Source organism: Ranitomeya variabilis, chromosome 3 (genome assembly GCF_051348905.1).
Source record: "Ranitomeya variabilis isolate aRanVar5 chromosome 3, aRanVar5.hap1, whole genome shotgun sequence".
In the NCBI taxonomy this organism is placed as follows: Eukaryota; Metazoa; Chordata; class Amphibia; order Anura; family Dendrobatidae; genus Ranitomeya; species Ranitomeya variabilis.
This window is the reverse complement of record NC_135234.1, coordinates 158,984,447-159,006,640: the sequence shown is the minus strand read 5'-3', so window position 1 is coordinate 159,006,640 and position 22,194 is coordinate 158,984,447. Positions and strand designations below refer to the sequence as shown.

At 43.9% G+C, this 22,194-nt stretch overlaps 1 protein-coding gene across 4 annotated transcripts in view; it reads left to right on the top strand.

Annotated features, from left to right (window-relative positions):
• LOC143815513 (uncharacterized) overlaps positions 1-22,194 on the top strand; it is a 781,879-nt gene that overhangs the window by 712,557 nt on the left and 47,128 nt on the right. For 3 of the 4 annotated variants that reach the window (XM_077294772.1, XM_077294771.1, XM_077294773.1), the window contains one exon: positions 7,399-7,546. The exons of the other annotated variant lie outside the window; for it this stretch is intronic. In XM_077294772.1, the coding sequence (XP_077150887.1) occupies positions 7,399-7,546 (148 nt within the window). The remainder of the gene's footprint in view (positions 1-7,398; positions 7,547-22,194) is intronic. 4 annotated transcript variants of the gene reach the window in all.

Genomic DNA, 22,194 nt, shown 5'->3' with positions numbered 1-22,194 from the left:
AAGTAATCACTATACAACTAAAATAACTGAGACCCCGGAGAACATGATTCGGGTCGGTTTTTACCGTCCCCAGTCTTGCAATCGCCTGTATTCACTGAACGGCAATCACAAAAAAAGTCAGATTTCCCATTCATTTCTCTTTCCTCTGATATGATCTAGCAGACCAGAGGAGAGAGAGAAATGGGGTCCCCCGAGCCCCCCCGCCCAGAACCTCTGGAGTCCCTGGACAATCCTGCTCTGTCCCCCGGCTCACGGCGTCTTCTTCCTGGAAGAAAATAGTGGGCGCCTGCCTAGATCTGCCGGCCATCACCCAGCAACAATAGGAGATTTTTCCTATTGGTTAATTTTGATCACTGTGATAGGGTCTATCACAGTGATCAAAATAAAAAATAGTAAATCAAACACCCCTTTATCACCCCCTTAGTTAGGTAAAAATAATAAAATAAAGTAATTTTTTTTTCACTCTTTGTAGTTAGAGTTGGGGCCAGGGTTAGGGTTGGGGGTTAGAGCTAGGGTACGTATTGGCGTTAGAGCTAGGGTTAGGGTTGAGTTGGGGTTAGACTTGTGTTGGGGATACGGTGGTGTTGGGGTTGCGGTTGTGTTGGGGTTACGGTTGTGTTAGGGTTATGGTTGGGGCATTGGGGTTAGGGTGGTGTTGGAGTTGGGGTTAAGGTTGGGTCTAGGGTTAGGGTTGGGGTTAGAGCTAGGGTTTGTGTTGGGGCTAGGGTTGTGTTGGGGTTACGGTTGGGGTTATGGTTGGGATGTTGGGGTTAGGCTTGTGCTGGGGATACAGTTGTGTTGGGATTACGGTTGTGTTACGGTTACGGTTGGGGTTAGGGTGGTGTTGGAGTTGAGTTTAGGGTTGTGGTTAGGGTTAAGGTTGGGATTCAGGGGTAGGTCTGTGTTAGAGTTGGAGTTAGAATTGTTTTTTTCACTGTTTAGGTACATCAGCGGTCTCCAAACGCGACATGACGCCCGCCTTTGATTCCAGCCAATTTTGCATTCAAAAAGTCAAACGGTGCTCCCTTCCTTCTGAGCCCTGCCATGCGCCCAAACAGTGGCTTTTCCCCACATGCGGCGTATCGGCGTACTGAGTTGAAATTGAACAACAAATCTTGTTGTCCATTTTCTCCTGATACCCTTGTGAAAGTAAAAAAGTTTGGGTCTAATGTACATTTTTTGTGAAAAAGTAAAATGTTCATTTTTTCCTTCCACATTGCTTTAGTTCTCGTGAAGCACCTGAAGGCTTAATAAACTTCTTAAATGTGGTTTTGAGCACCTTGAGGGGTGCAGTTTTTAGAATGGTGTCACTTTTGGGTATTTTCTGTTATATTGACCTCCCAAACTCACTTCAAATGTGAGGTGGTCCCTAAAAAAATGGTTTTGTACATTTTGTTGGAAAAATGAGAAATCGCAGGTCAACTTTTAACTCTTACAACTTCCTATAAAAAAAATATGCTTCCAAAATTGTGCTGATGTAAAGTAGACATGTGGGAAATGTTATTTCTTAACTAATTTGTGCAATATGACTCTCTAATTTAATGACACTAAAATTAAAAGTTTGAAAATTGCTAAATTTCATATCGAATAAATTTTACCACTAACATGAAGTACAATATGTCACGAAAAAGCAGTCTCACAATCAATGGGATCGATTAAAGCAATCCAGAGCTATAACCTCATAAAGTGACAATGGTCAGAATTGTAAAAATTGGCTCAGTCATTAAGGACATAATTTGCTGTCACTGAGGGATTAATATAGTGTAAATATTCCCTTGGCATTTTTGTAAATAATATTTGTAGAAAGATTGCATTCTAATGTCAGGACCTGACAAATAAACAGATCAGGGGTGTCACAGATGAGCTACTTATATCTTTCTGCAGAAGCAACTTGTTAAAGACCACATTGAAAACCCATTTTGTATCCGGTGTTAACCACATGTAGAGTTCCTTTTTAAGGAGAATAACAGTTTATCATCAGTTGCATTGTTTGTATTGTACAGTATGAGGATGTTTACAATCAATAGGAAAAAGACTAGTCAGCTAACTGAAGAATAAATTAGAAGGAATAATGTATCCAATACTACTACCGTAATTATATAATGAATATTAGAAGCCAGCTCAATAATCCTTAATGTATATAAATTACCTTCAGCATCATATTGTTAAAAGGGCTGGTGATGTCTAATATTCTTTATAATTTAGAATAAAAGGTACATTTCTCAATGTGTATTTTGATGGGCTCAGCTACTGAGGTGGATTCTACAAGTTTTAGGTCATGAACTGGAAATTATGGTGCAGTAGGCAGAGAGGCTTTTGACGGACGACACATGGATCAGCAAGGACCTGGACAGCAGGGTATGCAGAACGGCAGACAAAAAAAATAGAGCATGTAGCACCAGGTAAAGCGAGCTAGATGTGCAGATACACATGTGAACTGTAACTGAAAAATGATATCTTCCAGCACGGAAGCATTTAAAGGGAACCTGTCACCCCCAAAATCGAAGATGAGCTAAGCCCACCAGCATCAGGGGCTTATCTACAGCATTCTGGAACGCTGTAGATAAGCCCCCAATGTATCCTGAAAGATGAGAAAAAGAGGTTAGATTATACTCACCCAGGGGCGCTTCCGCTGTGTCCGATGGGCGTCGCGGTCCAGGGCCTCCCATCTTCTTATGATGACGTCCTCTTCTTCAAAGTACTGCAGTACGCAGGCAGGAAGGGTCAGAGAGGCCCAGCGTCTGCGCACTGCAGTACCTTGCTCAACAGGGCAGACAAAGTACGCCTGCGCCGGAGCAACAGCATGAAGACAAGAAGAGGATGTCATCCTATGAAGATAGGAGGCCCAAGACCGCGACGCCCATCGGATCGGACCGCCCCCCAGGTGAGTATAATGTAACCTCTTTTTCTCATCTTTCAGGATACATTGGGGGCTTATCTACAGCATTACAGGTGACAGGTTCCCTTTAATCACAGTAATACAGAAATATATATGCAGTCTGGTATATTCAAGCCAAGATACGGTTAGTCATAGGAATGACAGAGACATTAATGCAGTCTTTCCAGCAAGGAAATGGTTAATAATAGAGGTGCATGCAGACTGGTACTTGTAGCAAGAAAATGGTTAGTCACAAGAAATCAGTGAAATGTAGGCAAACTGGAGACTCATTAGAAGAAGTGTTGTGTAACTTTGATTGTAAAGGCTAGGTTTGAACAGCATGCAGAATAGTAGTGAGAAGTTGGCACCTTGCTTGCAGAGTGGTAGATATGGATAGCACCTGTTGAGCTGGACTGAGCTTGGACATGTAGCATAGACATCAGGAGTAGCAAAAGGATTTGATGGATATCTGGCTCGAGCTTAGCCACGTTAAGTAGAAGCAAGACCTCACAAAGTCTGGTTTCACATTTGCATTCAGGAGGGCTGCATACTTCCTCCCTTCTTCCTCTCTGAAGCTCTGCCTACCCTTTACCTACTTCTGTGTGCATCCTGCGTTTCCCTAGGTAACTATGTTTAACATTGGGTACGCAGGGTCATGCGTTGTATGCGGATGCATCCACATGCGGCGATATGACGTGTGCAGCGACCGCACGGAAACGCAACAGAGACAGATTGGTCTAAGATGTTGTGGTCAGATGAATCCAAGTTCAGTATGTTGGGTAGTGATGGCAAGCACTATATATACCGCATAATTGGAAAATGTAATGATGTAAGGTACCAAACACCTACAGTGGAACATGGTGGTGGCAGTGTCATGGTTTGGGCTGCTTTCTGCATCTGCCATTGGCCCTCTACATAGAATTGATGGAAATATGAATACTACCATGTACAAGGATATACTGGAGAATGTAAGACCAAAGTAGGCAGGGGCTGGAAAGTCCAGCAAGACAATGATCCTAAGCACCCATCCAATTTAGTAAAAAATTTGTTAGCAAAGAAAAATGTTCACCTGTTGCATAGGCCAAGCCAATCACCTGGTTAAACCCTATAGAGCACCTCTTGGATGAGGGTGACAAGTTCTGGCCCCGTTGGTACAGCAATTAATGCAAGAAGTTATGCTACAAAATGCTAAGTTATGGCATTGTAAACAATTATTTACTCTCTATTTTGTGATCAATAAATGGTATATGCAAAACTTTTGGCATTCAGCTTTCTTTAATTAAGGCTATGTGCACACGTCAGGATTTCTGCCAGAAATCCGCATGCGTTTTTACCGCGATTTTACCGCGTTTTTGTGCATTTTTTGTGCGTTTTTTTCCAAATGCATAGAATCGCGGGAAAAACGCGGAAAATCCGCAAAATTAATGAACATGCTGCTTTTTTTTACCGCGATGCGCTTTTTTCGCGGAAAAAAAAGCACCATGTGCACAAAACATGCAGAATGCATTCTAAATGATAGGATGCATATTGTATGCGTTTTTAATGAGTTTTTATAGCGTTTTTATTGCGAAAAAAAACCTGAACGTGTGCACATAGCCTAAATATCATAGCTTCTATATATAAATATCTATAGCTTCTTGATTCTAAACCTTTTTTCCTTAAAATTAAGATCTTGCATGATGACAACTTCATGCACTTTCAATTCATCACCAGGAAAATGGCAACACCAAAACCAGACAGAAGTAATCACACTTTAGAAAAATGCTAAACTTTTGGTCGCCACTGTATGGCTTTAACATTTTCATCCATCTCCTGAACATATCATTCATTATGATAAAAAAAATGCTAAAATCTTCACAACAATACAAACTGCCAAGCAATGGAGGAGCACAGACAGTGCTGCAGCTTTCTAGTAAGGGTGTGTGCACACGTTGCAGATTTTTCGCGGTTTTTTCGTGGTTTTTCCCTATAAAAACGCTATAAAACCACAAAAAATCTGCATACATTATGCATCCCATCATTTTTAATGAATTCCGCAATTTTTGTACACATGATGCATTTTTTTCCGCGAAAAAAACGCATCGCGGTAAAAAACGCAGCATGTTAATTAATTTTGCGGATTTTTCACGGATTTCCTACTATATAATGCATTGGGAAATGTCCGGAAAAATCCGCAAAAAAACGCACCAAAAACGCGGTAAAAACGTGCAAAAAACGCATGCAGATTTCTTGCGGATTTCTTGCAGAAAATCTCAGGATTTTCTCAGGAATTTTCTGCAAGAAATCCTGAACGTGTGCACATAGCCTAAGTGTTCATTAATCCCAGAGCTTGATTTAGAGCAGTGTTTCCCAAACAGCAGTCCTCACAGCCCCAACACATCATGATTTCCTTGGTATTACGCTAGTGATGGAATTATTATTAAGGCATCAGAAGCTGGCACAGGTTCTCTCACCTGTGCATTACTAAGGAAATCCTGAAAACCTGATGTGTTGAGGGGCCGTGAGGACGGGATTTGGGAAACACTGATTTAGAGCTACACTGCATAGTAATCGAATATCCTTCAAATTGCTGTATACTGTGTTAAAGAGACGGGGATAGAATCCCTCACATCTATATGTACTGTGTTTAGGAGGCATGACAGCAGCTAGTTTCTTCCACTACCTCAGAAACAGCTAAAAAGTAGAACTATAGCCTGCAGAAAAGAAAACTGGTGAAAAATGGCTCATATAAATCATATCATGGTCAGATATAGTTGTATCTCTCATGCAGACATTGTTAGCTTATTCTAAAAAGTTATCTGAAATGTGATGTATGCTTTTAATGTTTGACTATCTTGAATAACTAAACTTTTTTCATCTTTAACTATTGATCAGAAAGTCATGAATTATTGTAATGTACTTTATTTTGCCACCCTATCTCCCAAACTCAATGCCGCAGTGCTGTTTTAACTGCTTAGTACAATCTCCTTAAAGTGGTTGACTGGTAAAAACAAATGATCTCTTTATACACTCGATAGGTGATAATTTGTTGATTGGTCTGGGTTCAATTCCTGGGACATGCACCATTCCGTAGAACAGTGTACTTCTTTCCTCATCAGAAGGGAGCAGCAGTGTGCACGGTCAACTGCCCCTCAATTCCGTACCTATGGGGCGGATGGGCGCTGTGCTCAGCTTACCTGGCAGCCCAATATAGAATGATTGGAGCATTGTTTGGCCATCTCACCTGCTGCTCCATTTTGTAACAAGGATAAAATTCCCCATTCTGCTGATTGCTTAGGGTCCAGCGGTCGGACCCCCACCGATTAGTAAGTTGCCACATACCCCATGGCTAACATGTTTTCTCCAGTCAACTCCTTTAGAATCTGCTTTCAACTGCTGCTCAGCTAGATCCTAATCTGAGTAGTGGAATTTCCTCTGTCTGAGCTTCTCTTCTGTCCTCTCCTGTATTCAGATAGGGAAAGTCCCTATCACTGATTGATTGTAGATAAGAAAAGCTATTTTTGCTGAGAAGCAGTGTAAAGGTACCGTCACACTAAGCGACGCTGCAGCGATAGCGACAGCGATGCCGATCGCTGCAGCGTCGCTGTTTGGTCGCTGGAGAGCTGTCACACAGACCGCTCTCCAGCGACCAACGATGCCGAGGTCCCCGGGTAACCAGGGTAAACATCGGGTTGCTAAGCGCAGGGCCGCGCTTAGTAACCCGATGTTTACCCTGGTTACCAGCGTAAAATGTAAAAAAAACAAACAGTACATACTTACATGCGTCCCCCGGCGTCCGCTTCCTGCAATGACTGAGCGCCGGCAGTAGCAGGGCACAGCGGTGACGTGTGCTTTCACTTTCACTTTACTGCGCTCAGTCAGTGTGGGAAGCGGACGCCGGGGGACGCATGTAAGTATGTACTGTTTGTTTTTTTTACATTTTACGCTGGTAACCAGGGTAAACATCGGGTTACTAAGCGCGGCCCTGCGCTTAGTAACCCGATGTTTACCCTGGTTACCAGTGTAAAATATCGCTGGTATCATTGCTTTTGCTGTCAAACACGGCGATACACGGCGACCTAGCGACCAAATAAAGTTCAGACCTTCTAGCAGCGACCAGCAATTTCACAGCGGGATCCAGATCGCTGCTGCGTGTCAAATACAGCGATCCTAGGACGCTGCAACGTCACAGATCGCTGGCTATATCGCTGCGACGTTGCTTAGTGTGACGGTACCTTAAAGCAGGCTCTTAAGGAGCTTTAGCTAGACAGCACAGTATCATGGTTTGGAGAGAGAAGTAGGCAAAAAAAATGAAGCATATTGAAAAAAAATCATAACTTTTCAAAGGTAAATTGATAATTACATAAAAAAGCTTAGTTATTCTTTAAGAAAAAATATAAGTTCTCTAGCATAGGGATCATCAGTTCTTGCATGTTACTTATTGTCTTCGGTATGACGTACAAGACCAATATTACATAAAAATCAGTTCAGTTTTATTTATTTAACTAATATTTTACGTGTATTTTTGATTCATCTTCTAGAATCCATAACGTCTTCTACCCGAGTCATCCTGTGTTCATTCTCACATTACTGCATGTGATGAGTGCTCCACTTCATGGTTTGGCCAACACCATTGTTTTTGTATTAGACAAGGAAACTTGGAGCCAGCTTACAGTGACATCACTGAGGGTCAGTATGTTGTGTGTTGTTTCTCTGAACCTTGCTGCGTGTAATTACAATAGTTATTTAATGTATAATATATAAAGCTCTTTAATCAGTTCCCTATTGGGCAATTTTTATTTTTTGCACATCAGTTTTTCCCTCGCCTTCTTCTCAAAGCCTGTATGAGAGCTTGTTTTTTGTGGAACGAGCTGTAATTTGGAATGACACTGTTCGTTTTACCATACAATTTATTGGATTTTGTTTTTTCGCCCTTCATTGAGCAGTAAAAATGACCTGGCAACTTGATTCTACAGGTCACGACAATTACGGCAATACCAAACTTGAATAGTTTTTTTCATATTTTAGTAGTGAATATCCTGAAATTTGTAAAAAAATAAAATAAAAATTTGTGTGTCACCATTTTTTAATTCTTTCGTCAATAGAGTTGTTTTTTTCCATGACGAACTGTAGTTTTCATTGATATCATTTTTGTGTACATACAGTATATTGTTCACTCTTTATTGCATTTTGGGGGAACTGCAGTAATTGAAAAATGGCAAATCTGGCATTTTGAGTTGTTTTTTTTTTTGCAATTAATGGTATGTTTTAAATCATTTCATGTTTTGGTAGGCCAGACTTTTATGGATATGGTGTTACTAAATATTATTATTTTTTTATTTTAAATGTAATTTTAAACTTATTTTTTAAAACTTTTTTATTTTTTACTATGGGACTTTAATCTGCTTGATTGCTTATACTAAATGCTGCAATACCATGGTATTACAGTATATAAAATAAATCAATCATGGTCTTCATTAAAGCTCTGCTTGATAGCTGAGTTTCAGAGAGTAAGGCTGGGGTCACACATGGCGTAAGACAATACGCCACGTATTATACGTCCGTACTACGGCCGTAATACGGAGAAATGTTCCCAAAATAGTGATCCGTAGTCAGGGTGTGTCAGCGTATTTTGCGCATGGCATCCTCCGTATGTAATCCGTATGGCATCCGTACTGCGAGATTTTCGCGCAGGCTTGCAAAACCGACATCTAATGGATTTATGTGCTCAAATGTTCGGGAAAACATATATACAGTATGTAATACAGTCATTGAGACACATATATATATATTCTGTATTTAGATTTCATTCAGCGCGATCTATGTGAACAGCCGATAATTCAATTACCGGCTTTTCATTTCTCCTGCACAAACCCGACAGGATATGAGACATGGTTTACATACAGTAAACCATCTCATATCCCCTTTTTTTTGCATATTCCACACTACTAATGTTAGTAGTGTGTATGTGCAAAATTTCAGCGCTGTAGCTGCTGAAATAAAGGGTTAAATGGCGGAAAAAATTGGCGTGGGCTCCCGCGCAATTTTCTCCGCCAGAATGGTAAAGCCAGTGACTGAGGGCAGATATTAATAGCCAGGAGAGGGTCCATGGTTATTGGCCCCCCCGTGGCTACAAACATCTGCCCCCAGCCACCCCAGAAAAGGCACATCTGGAAGATGCGCCTATTCTGGCACTTGGCCACTCTCTTCCCACTCCCTGTAGCGGTGGGATATGGGGTAATGAAGGGTTAATGCCACCTTGCTATTGTAAGGTGACATTAAGCCAGATTAATAATGGAGAGGCGTCAATTATGACACCTATCCATTATTAATCCAATTGTTGGAAAGGGTTAAAAAACACACACACACATGATTTAAAAGTATTTTAATGAAATAAACACAGCGGTTGTTGTAATAATTTATTGTTCTCTCAATCCATTTCCAGGCCCTCGCTTGGAAAAATAATAAACGCACAAGATACATACCCTCTGGTGAACCGTCTCGTCCCACGAAGTAATCCATCTGAAGGGGTTAACTAATATTACAGGCACAGCTGCGATAAACCACTCGCTCGTGCCTGTAATCCCCGGGTGCTGAAAGGAAAGCAGGATCTGTACTTACATTGAGTCGCGGTGAGGCGCCCTCTGGTGGATGTTCTCATGAACTGCAGCCTGGGAACTTTTTCCCACGCTCCAGGTCATATGAGGACATCCACCAGAGGGCGCATCACCGCGACTGAAGGAAATGTAGGTCAATGACCTACATTTCATTCATTCGCCGGGGATTACAGGCACGGAGCACACAGCTGCATTTGCAGGGCTCCTGCCTGTAATATTAGTTAACCCCTTCAGATGGATTACATCGTGGGACGTGATCTGACATCAGAAGGTATGTATCTTGTGCGTTTATTATTTTGCCAAGCGAGGGTTTGCAAATGGATTGCGAGAACAATAAATTATTACAACAACCGCTGTGTTTATTTCATTAAAATCCTTTTAAATCATGTGTGTGTGTGTTTTTTAACCCTTTCCTACAATTGGATTAATAATGGATAGGTGACATAATTGACGCCTCTCCATTATTAATCTGGCTTAATGTCACCTTACAATAGCAAGGTGGCATTAACCCTTCATTACCCCATATCCCACCGCTACACGGGAGTGGGAAGAGAGTGGCCAAGTGCCAGAATAGGCGCATCTTCCAGATGTGCCTTTTCTGGGGTGGCTGGGGGCAGATGTTTGTAGCCAGGGGGGGCCAATAACCATGGACCCTCTCTAGGCTATTAATATCTGCCCTCAGTCACTGGCTTTACCACTCTGGCGGAGAAAATTGGGCGGGAGCCCACGCCAATTTTTTCCGCCATTTAACCCTTTATTTTAGCAGCTACAGTGCACAAATTTTGCACATACACACTACTAACATTAGTAATGTGGAATATGCAAAAAAAATGGGGATATGAGATGGTTTACTGTATGTAAACCATGTCTCATATCCTGTCGGGTTTGTGCAGGAGAAGGAAAAAGCCGGCAATTGAATTACCGACTTTTCACTAACACCGCTGCGTATTTCTCGCAAGTCACACTGCAGGTCCGTGTGGAATCCGTATTTTTCTCGCCCCCATAGACTTTCATTGGCGTATTATTTGCGCAATACGCTGACAAACGCAGCATGCTGCGATTTTGTACGGCCGTAGAAAGCCGTATAATACTGAACCGTAATATACGGCTGATAGGAGCAGCCCCATTGAGAAGCATTGTGCCGTATGTAATGCGAGTTTTACGTACGTAGTTTTTGCGCTCTTACGTACGTAAAATACGCATGTGTGACCCCAGCCTTACGGATATAGCCGTGATGGGGGGACCCTGAGAACGCCCACGGCTGCCATGGTAGCTATTGGTACCCTGCAATCACAGCTTGGGGATCTGTTGGACACAGGTGGGCGCACGATCAGTGATGCATTGTTTAAATGCTGCTAGCAGAGACTGACAGTGACATTTAAATAGTTAAACAGCAGCGATCGCGACCAGCAACAATCACTGCTGTTTCGGGCAGATACTGGCTATGTACAGTATTACAGCTGGCATCTGCCCTGTATGGAGCAGGCAAAGCTCTGGAGCCTGAATCATACGATATCATCATGACCATGACATACATCTACAGCAGGGGTAAAAGAAAGAAAATGTGGGTGATTCAAAAAAAATGTTCACATTTTTAAAAACTTTTACAATTTTTTTTTTTTCAGTTCCTATAGGGGATTTGAATTTGTGATAGCCTGATCACTGAAGCCCAGCCACAGAATGGGCTTAGTAGGAGAACAGAGATGGCAAATCTGAAGACCTTCAGCAGGCCCCATTATGCCATAACAGCCAAATGGGAGCCCCGCAATCGTGTCGCGAATATTGTTGAGCGATACCTTCCGATATTTGAAAGTATCGGTATCGGATGGTATCGGCCGATATCCGAAAAATATCGGATATCGCCGATACCGATACCCGATACCAATACAAGTCAATGGGACACAAGTATCGGAAGGTATCCTGGATGGTTCCCAGGGTCTGAAGGAGAGGAAACTCTCCTTCAGGCCCTGGGATCCATATTCATGTGTAAAATAAAGAATAAAAATAAAAAATAGGGATATACTCACCCTCTGACGTGCCCTGGTAGTAACCGCTGTAACCGGCAGCCTCCGTTCCTAAGAATGAGCGAGTGAAAGACCTGCGATGACGTCGCGGCTTGTGATTGGTCGCATGACCGCTCATGTGACCGCTCACGCGACCAATCACAAGCCGCGACGTCATCGCAGGTCCTTCACTCGCTCATTCTTAGGAACGGAGGCTGCCGGTTGCACGTCTGAGGTCCAGGCTCCGTCGGAGGGGTGAGTATATCCATATTTTTTATTTTTATTCTTTATTTTTTACATGAATATGGATCCCAGGGCCTGAAGGAGAGTCTCCTCTCCTCCAGACCCTGGGAACCATACACTGGGAACTTCCGATTCCGATTTCCGATATCACAAAAATATTGGAACTCGGTATCGGAATTCCGATACCGCAAATATCGGCCGATACCCGATACTTGCGGTATCGGAATGCTCAACACTAGTCGCAAAGTGTTTTTGTTAAATGATCCTGTCAGTGAGTAACAGTGGCATTTAAATAGCTAAAGAGCAGCACTCAGAGCGTGCTCCGGTCTGCTGTTACAGTAAGATGTCATCCATGTATCACAGCCATCATTTGCAGAGTATGGCGTTGGCTTAGCGCCTGGGCCTGCTCAATTCATGAGGAACCAACATATAACATCCTGGTAAATGATATGTCAGGGAGGAGATAGTATTGCAGCAATAATAAACTAAGATATTCCCTGGTGTATCACAACAGATATAAGATATTGATGATCTATGCTGTGGATAGGTGATTAATATCACGTCTGTCATTAGTGGCCCTCAGCTGTAGCAGTGGGTGAAAGTAAACAGAGCACAGCTCTCTACACTGTATAGTGGCCATTCCCGGGTACTGCAGCTCTACTTCTATTCCATTCAATGTAGCCACCTGTTTGAGGTTACTTCCCTGTAAGTCAATACCTTACCTTTTAACATCTGTAAGGATATTTTTCTAAAATGGAGTCTTCTTAAACAGTAAAAGACACCTTGCCACACACAACCGTACCAAAGTTATTGCTCCCTTATCTGTGCAGAGCAATGCACTTATTGTGAGAACTCTTGAGAGATGCATAGTAGTTACTGTTTTTTGTCGTGGAGACTGACAACTGGTTTAGCGTGACATTTAGGCCAGATAATTTTCTCTACTTAAAGAGTCTGCAAATGAACTTGCCACCAAGAGGAAAGGGGCTGTTTTTTCAGTGCCACCTAGTGAAGGTGGCTACTGTTTAACTCAACGCTCACCCTTCAATGAACCTTGCAGCCTGAAAAAGATTAATTAGCCCAAACAGTCTTCTTTAAAAGTAAAAGACCCTGATTTTGTTAACTGATTTGTGTTCCATTGGTTTTACTAATGCGGCCACTAAATTTAGTGTACTGGTCTGTATTTTGCATTGATAGTTCTTCCTCACTCCTGTCCTGGCAGTTTTCAACAGTGACCGGTGAATCTGCCAAAATTTTAATTCAGCAGTTCCCTCTAACTTGGCCATTCTATTCCAAAATTCTATTTGAGTCAAAAGTTATTCAATGCAAATTGCATGTTCCTTATAATGCTCTTATAATAGAGCATAATAAACAAATGGTGTGAAAAAAATACGGTTCTTTACACCTCCTTTTCGGCTCCTTCATCATCTTCAATCGGCACAGTAGCCCTGTGTATTGTGACATTATTATGTCGCAATTGCCTTTGCCTGAGGACTAGTCAGCTCCTTGGGAGACAGGTTTTGGGATGTTGGAGACCCATCCAACACCAGGATGCTCTATGAAAGAAGATCCAAAGAGGACTCATAGAGGATCTGACATAGTGGAGTTGAGGGGAGTGCTACGTCGGCCAAACAGGTAGTCAGTGGGGTATGTTGTTTTTATCACACTGCAGAGAAGCTGTGATTAGCTTAGAGAAATCGCAGAACTCCTGGTCTGATTAAATGATAACATGGAGGATTTTGTGTATCACACATTACCCTCCATATCCTGTTTAAATTATTATAGATTAACAATTATGTGCTCGAATTTACTTCTGCCAGAGCAGGACTGTGAAAGAATTATCAATGGAAAATATGGACCACTACACTAACTTTAGGGGCTGCATGGGTAAAACCAAGGAAACACAAAGCATATAATAATAAAATTGTTTTTGATGTTATTATATTTTCCTTATGAGATGTTTCCTGTGGCTATATTGAAATTATTTAACTAAGGTTAAGAGCACACGGGGTGGCTGGCTGTACGGACAAAATTATGCTTACACACGGCTTATTTCTCCTGCACATTACTACTATGGCATGTGATCTGTATATATGTAGTGTAGGAAACCATGGATGGTAGCCATGTGTCTGTAATGTAAGCTGTACCAGTAACACTGGGTTACCGAGAGGGTTTATTGTGACTGAATTTTTGGTTTCAGTAACCAAAAGAACCTGACTGGGAAATGTTAATCTTATGATCCAGTCCAGGGATTGTAGGCTATTAACAGCAGCAGGGTTAGCTCAGTAGTGTGGAGTGTGTTGAGTCTGGAGAAAGTCAGAGTTGCTGGTTAGACTGATCTGCAAAGAGAGGTGAGCTAGAGCCAAACAATGAGGTGTTTGTTTGGTGAACTCGTTTAATACAAGTGTGAGCTGCTGCTGGGAATACTGAGGTTGGTGAGGCTGCTGCATCTAGGTTGTTTCATTCTGCCTGAAGAAAAGGACTGTTTGTGTTATCCATTGATACTGAAGCAATGCTGTTTTCATTTTGGAGCTGTAACGTTTATTTACAATAAACTACATGCTGTTTTGATATAAAACCCTGTGTCACATGTATCCAAGAGACTACCGAAGAGCATAACCCCCTACAGTAGATTTACCTCAAATCTCATAGAATTACATATTCTTTAATTTTAGAGTCACCAAGGGGAGAAGAGAGGATTTACCATTTCTTGTATTTACATATGTCCACTAAAACTGGAGCTTACAATATATTGATGTGTCCCTGATTTGGGATTCCCCTCTTTGAGCCATTACATCTCCAGATGTCACCTACTTTCTCTCGTGCTAAAAGGACTGCAGTGACCTGGCCCTAACCTCAAAGCATAGCAATATTTGTCATATTTCATATTCTAGGAAAGCTGAGTGACAACCTCTTTGGGAGCTGTAGTTGCAGTTTTCTTTATTGTCATCCAGTTTTCCCCCAAAATATAGATGTGTGAAATAGGCAGAAATTCAACGGAGGGTACAACCTGATGGATAATATGGTATTTTTCTTTTAGCAGATTGTGGGGCACACTTCTCTTTGACAGTTATTGTGATAGTTGTATCGCCTTACATTTTATCTCGCAGCAGAATGGGTTAAATCTTTTCCTCCGAATCCATCCTACTTCCATCTGTGCTGACTGATAAATAATTATACTTCACAGTCTTTCCCATCTGGAGAATTAAGCCTGTTAACCCTATGCTTTTGGACTATCCATAAATCATTATTTTCTCGGCTTTTGTCTCATTAGAAGGTCCTGCCCAATTTATATCAGCAAGGCTTATGCTTAAAAAACTAATGTCCACTTAGAATAACAGAATATTCATAAAATGAAAAATTATCTCCTTGTGTTAGGCTTTTAACAATTAAGAACTCCCCGGGGTTCTATGTATGTCCAAAGTATGTGATAAATACGGAGTCGATTGCTCCTAGATGGAGATCCTTAAATAAAGGAGCATAATTGTACAGCTCTGTCATAGAACAATCCACATGATTTCCACTTCTTTCTTGTGGGTAATTAATATGCATTTTCTCATAGTTTATCCATAGATTTGTCCCGCTGTTTTGAATATTCGTTTACAGTAAAGACGGGACATTGTCTGGTCTGATCTTCCAGAACAAAGGAGGATATCCCATTTGATGTGCAGATTTGATAACTGATTTTATCTGCATTCTAATTTGATTTCTGCATTTATGTTATGTATTTTCCATGTTTGTACAATACATATTTTACCTAAAAATAAGCTAATGGGGTTTCCTTAAAGGGAACTTGTTAGATTGAAAATACAGTCAAGTAGCATGTTATAGAGTGTCTGAACGTGCTGATATAATTTAGTAAAAAATTTAAATTACTGTATACATTGTTTTTTATTCCTTGTAATCACTGCACATGGGTGGTCCTTCTCAGTGATTGATGGCTGTCTGTGAATGAACATACATCGGGGTGGAAGGCCTCTCATATGATGAGAGGTTGGAAAAGTTGGACCTGTTTAGCTAAAAAAAAAGACGTCTTGGAGGAGATCTCATTTACATGTATAAATGCAGTTAGGTCCATATATATTTGGACAGAGACAACATTTTTCTAATTTTGGTTATAGACATTACCACAATGAATTTTAAACAAAACAATTCAGATGCAGTTGAAGTTCAGACTTTCAGCTTTCATTTGAGGGTATCCACATTAAAATTGGATGAAGGGTTTAGGAGTTTCAGCTCCTGCCACCCTGTTTTTAAAGGGACCAAAAGTAATTGGACAGATCCAATAATTTTAAATAAAATGTTAATTTTTAGTACTTGGTTAAAAACCCTTTGTTGGCAATGACTGCCTGAAGTCTTGAATTCATGGACATCACCAGACGCTGTTTTTCCTCCTTTTTGATGCTCTGCCAGGCCTTCACTGCGGTGGTTTTCAGTTGCTGTTTGTTTGTGGGCCTGTCTGAAGTTTAGTCTTTAACAAGTGAAATGCATGCTCAATTGGGTTGAGATCAGGTGACTGACTTGGCCATTGAAGAATATTCCACTTCTTTGCTTTAATAAACTCCTGGGTTGCTTTGGCTTTATGTTTTGGGTCATTGTCCATCTGTAGTATGAAACGACGACCAATCAGTTTGGCTGCATTTGGCTGGATCTGAGCACACAGTATGGCTCTGAATACCTCAGAATTCATTTGGCTGCTTCTGTCCTGTGTCACATCATCAATAAATACTAGTGACCCAGTGCCACTAGTAGCCATCCATGCCCAAGCCATCACACTGCCTCCGCCGTGTTTTACAGATGATGTGGTATGCTTTGGATCATGAGCTGCACCACGCCTTCGCCATACTTTTCTCTTTCCATCATTCTGGTAGAGGTTGATCTTGGTTTCATCTGTCCTAAGAATGTTCTTCCAGAACTGTGCTGGCTTATTTAGATGTTTTTTAGCCTTTTTATTCTTGATGCTTATGAGTGGCTTGCACCGTGCAGTGAACCCTCTGTATTTACTTTCATGCAGTCTTCTCTTTATGGTAGATTTGGATATTGATAAGCCTACCTCCTGGAGAGTGTTGTTCACTTGGTTGGCTGTTGTGAAGGGGTTTCTCTTCACCATGGAGATTATTCTGCGATCATCCACCACTGTTGTCTTCCGTGGGCGCCCAGGTCTTTTTGCATTGATGAGTTCACCAGTGCTTTCTTTCTCAGGATGTACCAAACTGTAGATTTTGCCACTCCTAATATTGTAGCAATTTCTCGGATGTGTTTTTTCTGTTTTCGCAGCTTAAGGATGGATGGTTTCACCTGCATGGAGAGCTCCTTTGACCGCATGTTTACTTCACAGCAAAACCTTCCAAATACAAGCACCACACCTCAAATCAACTCCAGGCCTTTTATCTGCTTAATTGAGAATGACATAATGAAGGGATTGCCCACACCTGTGTATGAAATAGCCTTGGAGTCAATTGTCCAATTACTTTTGGTCCCTTTAAAAACAGGGTGGCATATGTTAAGGAGCTGAAACTCCTAAACCCTTCATCCAATTTTAATGTGGATATCCTCAAATGAAAGGTGAAAGTCTGAACTTCAACTGCATCTGAATTGTTTTGTTTAAAATTCATTGTGGTAATGTCTATAACCAAAATTAGAAAAATGTTGTCTCTGTCCAAATATATATGGACCTAACTGTATATGTGTGGTTAATACAAAGGACTGGCACATGGCTTATTTCTTTCCAAATATCTTACAATGGACCAGGGGCACTCATTACTGGAGGAAGAAAGGCGATTCCGACAGCTAAACAGGAAAGGGTTCTTTACAGTTATAGCAGTCAGACTGCGGAATGCCGACCACAAGAGGTAGTAATGGCAGACACTATAACAGCTTTTAAAAAAGGGCTGGATGATTTCTTTAGTACACATAATATTGTGGGTTATAGTTACGTTAGTGCGAAAATGTATAATTGGTGGAGAAAGGTTGAACTTGATGGACCTGAGTCTTTTTTCAACCTATGTAACACTCCTACATGGAAGACTTGTACATTACTAAGTAAGATATTGTGCCACCTATGCTATCGGTGTCCTTTCCATGAAAATTCCTATATACTGTCTCTCAAGTGCCCCATAAAGTGCCTGCCACATAAATTTCACTATTCCTTGCCACAGATATCCCACTCATATGGAGCGCCCCCACTGCCACAGGGCCGAGGGGTACCCGGTACCGGGCCTCTCTGTCTCAGTTCTGGGGTTGTCACGGTGGCTAGACCCGGCCCGTGACCCTGCTGAGGGGCGTCCAATGAAGGTGGAGGGTGATGCTGCTGTGGTGTGGTGCCGGTCGCAGTAATAACAAGGACACCAGGTTGCCGGAGTGTGAAGTGTAGTGTGAGTGTTACCTGGTCAGGTGAACTCCTTTAGTGCAATCAGATGTAACATCACTCCCCTTAGTGGCAGAGCGACATTACTGCAACGACCAGGACTCTGGGGCGCTGCACTCCCCCCCCGGTTAAATCCAGTACTCCCGGACTGGGAAAACAAGAACAACAATACATGTTAACAGAAAACACACAAAATTTTGAAATATCATAAACAATTAAACATAACAGTGCTTCCCTTTATGGGAGGTGAGGACTCTTGAACATTGCGAAAGTTAGGTCATGCACAGTTTATGACTCTCAGTTCAGTGGTTGAAACAGCGGGGACCCCGGGTAAACAAAGGGGTCCCCTTTTAGAAGTTTTTGGAGCAATTCACTGTCCATTACTCCGTTGTCCATTTTAAAACCTGTAACAAAAGATATGCACACAAACATTTTCAACTAAATAGCAGCCCTCACTAATACCTCCAAGTTTTGTAGCGGAGGGGAGTTTGATTCTGAGTGCTGCGTGTGGACCTTCGCAGCGCAGGGGTTGCTATTGGCCTAACAGGGCCCGCTATGCTTGCTACCGCTGGTGTAGTGCACTGTCTTCTAGCTACACTTCTAGTGAGTCTGGGTAGCACTGGCAGGCTGGAGCTCTCAGAGCTGCTGTTACCAACAGTGGGTACGGCAGGTTCGCCAATAGCAGAGGGAGGACTTGCCGGTTCAACGATTGGCATGACTTCCTCGGGCGGGATCTGCTGAGGTTGAGGGTCCGGACGATCTGGCACCACCGTTAGTTCTGGTGGGTCCGGCTGGTGGAACGTTAGAACAGGTACCACGATGGCCTGATTTATCTGAGTCCAGGACTGGGGAAAATCACCAAGAACCGTGTGTATCATCTTCTCCTTTTCTACAGGTGGGGAGGTTCCTGAATCCGTTTCCCTCTCTCTCAACTTATCAGGGCAGACTTTAAGGTGGTCCCTGGATATCGCCGTCGAGGTCTCCCCTCCATCCTTGCTGATGAGACAAACCTTCGTGTTGTCGAAATCGGATGGCAGGACGGTATACGGTTCCGCTTCCCATTGGTCGTCGAGTTTGTGTAGCCTCCTCTTTCGTTTGAGTACGTGCTCACCGGGTGACAAGGGAATCGCAGGAGCATGCTGGTTGTAGTCTCTTTCTTGTTTTTGTCTAGCCTGGGCGAGACTTCTTTCCACGCATTCCTGTACTTTGCGGTACTTTTGCTGCCTTTCTGCATCCCAATCTGCATCCGGCGAGGTATCTTCGGGGACTAGGACCCCCATGTCAAGGTCAACGGGTAACTTGCTAGATCTTCCTCGCATCAGGTACGCTGGAGTGCAGTTGGTGGAATTTACTGGGATATGATTGTATATGTCCACCAAGTCAGGCAACTTTGTTGGCCACAGGTTCCGCTCCTCTACGGGTAAGGTCTTCAGTAAGTCGATCACCACTTGGTTCATCTTTTCGCACATCCTGTTGGTTTGGGGATGGTACGGTGTGGTTCTGATCTTCTTACACCCGTACAGATGACAGAACTCTTGGAACACCTCTGCTTCGAATGCTGGTCCCTGATCGGTCAGTACCTTCTCCGGGTACCCATGGGGCCTACAAAAGTACTGCTGGAAGGCCTTGGCAGCCGTCCTGGCCGTTAGATCCTTGACAGGTACAACCACCAAAAATCTGGAGTAGTGATCTACGATGGAAAGAGCGTAGATATAGCCTGACCGGCTAGGTGTCAGCTTCACATGATCCAGCGCGACCAGTTCGAGCGGCCGTTTGGTGATGATGGGCTGCAAGGGAGCCCGTTGGCTGTCACGGTCCTTCCTGCGTAGGCTACATGGACCGCACTCCTGGCACCACTTCTCAATGGCTCCCTTCATGCCAATCCAATAGAACCTCCCTCGGAGTAGCCTCTCCAGCTTCTTCCATCCGAAGTGTCCAGCTCCATTGGAGCGCCCCCACACCGCCGCAGGGCCGAGGGGTACCCGGAGCCGGGCCTCTGGGTCTCAGTCCTGGGGTTGTCACGGTGGCTAGACCCGGTCCGTGGCCCTGTCTGTCAGTGGGGGACATCCGGTGCAGTAAGTGGTGTTGTAACGGTGCAGTTGTGGGGTGCAGGTCGCGATAAATAACAAGGACACCAGGTTGCAGTCTCTTTACCTCTTTACTGAAGATCTCTGGGTCCTCAGTCCAGAATACGGTTCACCAGGCTGCGCAAGTCCGGCCAGTCCAATGACACTTCCAGAGTTCCCTTCACAGGAGGAAATCTGTGCCTTCCCCCTAGCGCTATGTGTTGTAGTCCTTCCCTGCTGTGCTTACAGAAAGTACCCCACAACTGTTGTGTCTGTTTCTTAAGTTCCCTCACAACTCGACTAGATGATGTTCTGCTAATCCTCCGTCCCTCCCTGAGGTTCGGGTAGGAACGGCACCCGTTTGACGGGTAGGCCTGGAGTTCTTCCGGGACCCTAGAGACGCCCCTCTCCCACAATTGCCTCCCAAGACTTCATAGGTGATTTGAGTTAAACAGCCCGCCTAAGACTGACTGTCCTGCCGCTGTTTGGAGTATTGCTTGAAGCTGAATGTTATTCTACTCCCTCGGCGTTCCGGCCACCGGTAGTGCGCCTCAGTAGGATGTTGCTTCGGTCTTACAGCACGACTCCTACTGGTATTTCTCCTTTGCGTGATCCCGTTTCTCACTCAGCACAATCTATCTCTCTTCTAATCCTTTCTTGGGCACCGCCGCTACCCGGAGCAGGCACGGTCCCGTTACGTTCGTTCTCGTTGCCAAGCCTCTGTCAGGATCCCACCCCTGACAGAGACCCTACTGTATCTTCCCCTACAACACCCTCTGCCACAAGGTGTTGCCTGGTTCCAACCCAGTCAGCTTTCTGATCTAACTTCCTGCCTGACCCCCAGTTTACCCACTATGGTGGGGAGTGGCCTAATGAATAGCACCCTTAGCTCCCCCCGGAGGCCCGGCTGTAAAATGTATTGGTGTCTGTGATACCTGATCAGATGAACTCCTTCAGTGCCATCGGACGCACCATAGCTCCCCATAGTGGCGGAGCCACAGTACTGCAACGACCAGGACTCTGGGGCGCTGCACCATCGTGGTAGGCTCCCAGAACCATGGGCGCATCTCGCCTCGGCACCACTATCTGCCATACCAATTCATGAGTACGCGGGTCAATACTCCTCCGGCACAGCTTGCCATCATGGATAAACAGTTGGCTTCTCCCTTTCCACAGCTGTCGTGTCTCCTGTGGATCATCTGGGCTGGGATGCAACCCTGCCTGCGTCAGGGGCTCTTTCACCCGACGGACCGCGGGGTCACCATCCTGGGTCTCCGCCCATCCGTGATGGGGCAGGGGATTCAGCGTGGCATCCTATTGGTTCTTGAACCGGTTCTTCACATGATGGGAGTGCTGAGCGGCTTTGGGGCGATGGAACGCAGGCAACTCTACCTCTTCAAGTGCCTCCGGGTCCTCCCCCGTTTCTGGCAAATTGGGCATCCGGGACAAGGCATCGGCGTTCGCATTCTTGCGTCCTGCCCGGTACTTGATGGTGAAGTCGTAGTTGGACAGCCGGGCCATCCACCGCTGTTCCAAGGCCCCGAGTTTGGCTGTATCCAAGTGCGTCAGCAGGTTATTATCCGTGAAGACGGTGAATTTCACCGAGGCCAGGTAGTGTTTGAACCTCTCTGTCACTGCCCAGACGATGGCAAGGAACTCCAGTTTAAAGGAACTGTAGTTGTCAGGGTTCCTTTCCGTGTGACGGAGCTTCCTGCTGGCGTAAGTGATCACGCTCTCCTTGCCCTTCTGGACCTGGGATAGCACGGCTCCCAATCCCACATTGCTGGCATCCGTGTACAGCACAAACGGTTGGTCGTATTCGGGGTAGGCCAGCACCTCTTCTCCCGTCAGTGCCGACTTCAAACAAGTGAAGGATCCTTCCAGCCCCTCGTTCCAGTCAAATGGGGCGTTCTTCCCCTTGGTCTTCTTTGATTGGCCCACCAACAGGTCTTGTAAGGGCGCGGTCTTCTTGGTGAAGTCCTTGATGATCCTTCGGTAATAGCCGACCAGCCCGAGGAACTGCCGGACTTCGTGGAGGTTTCTG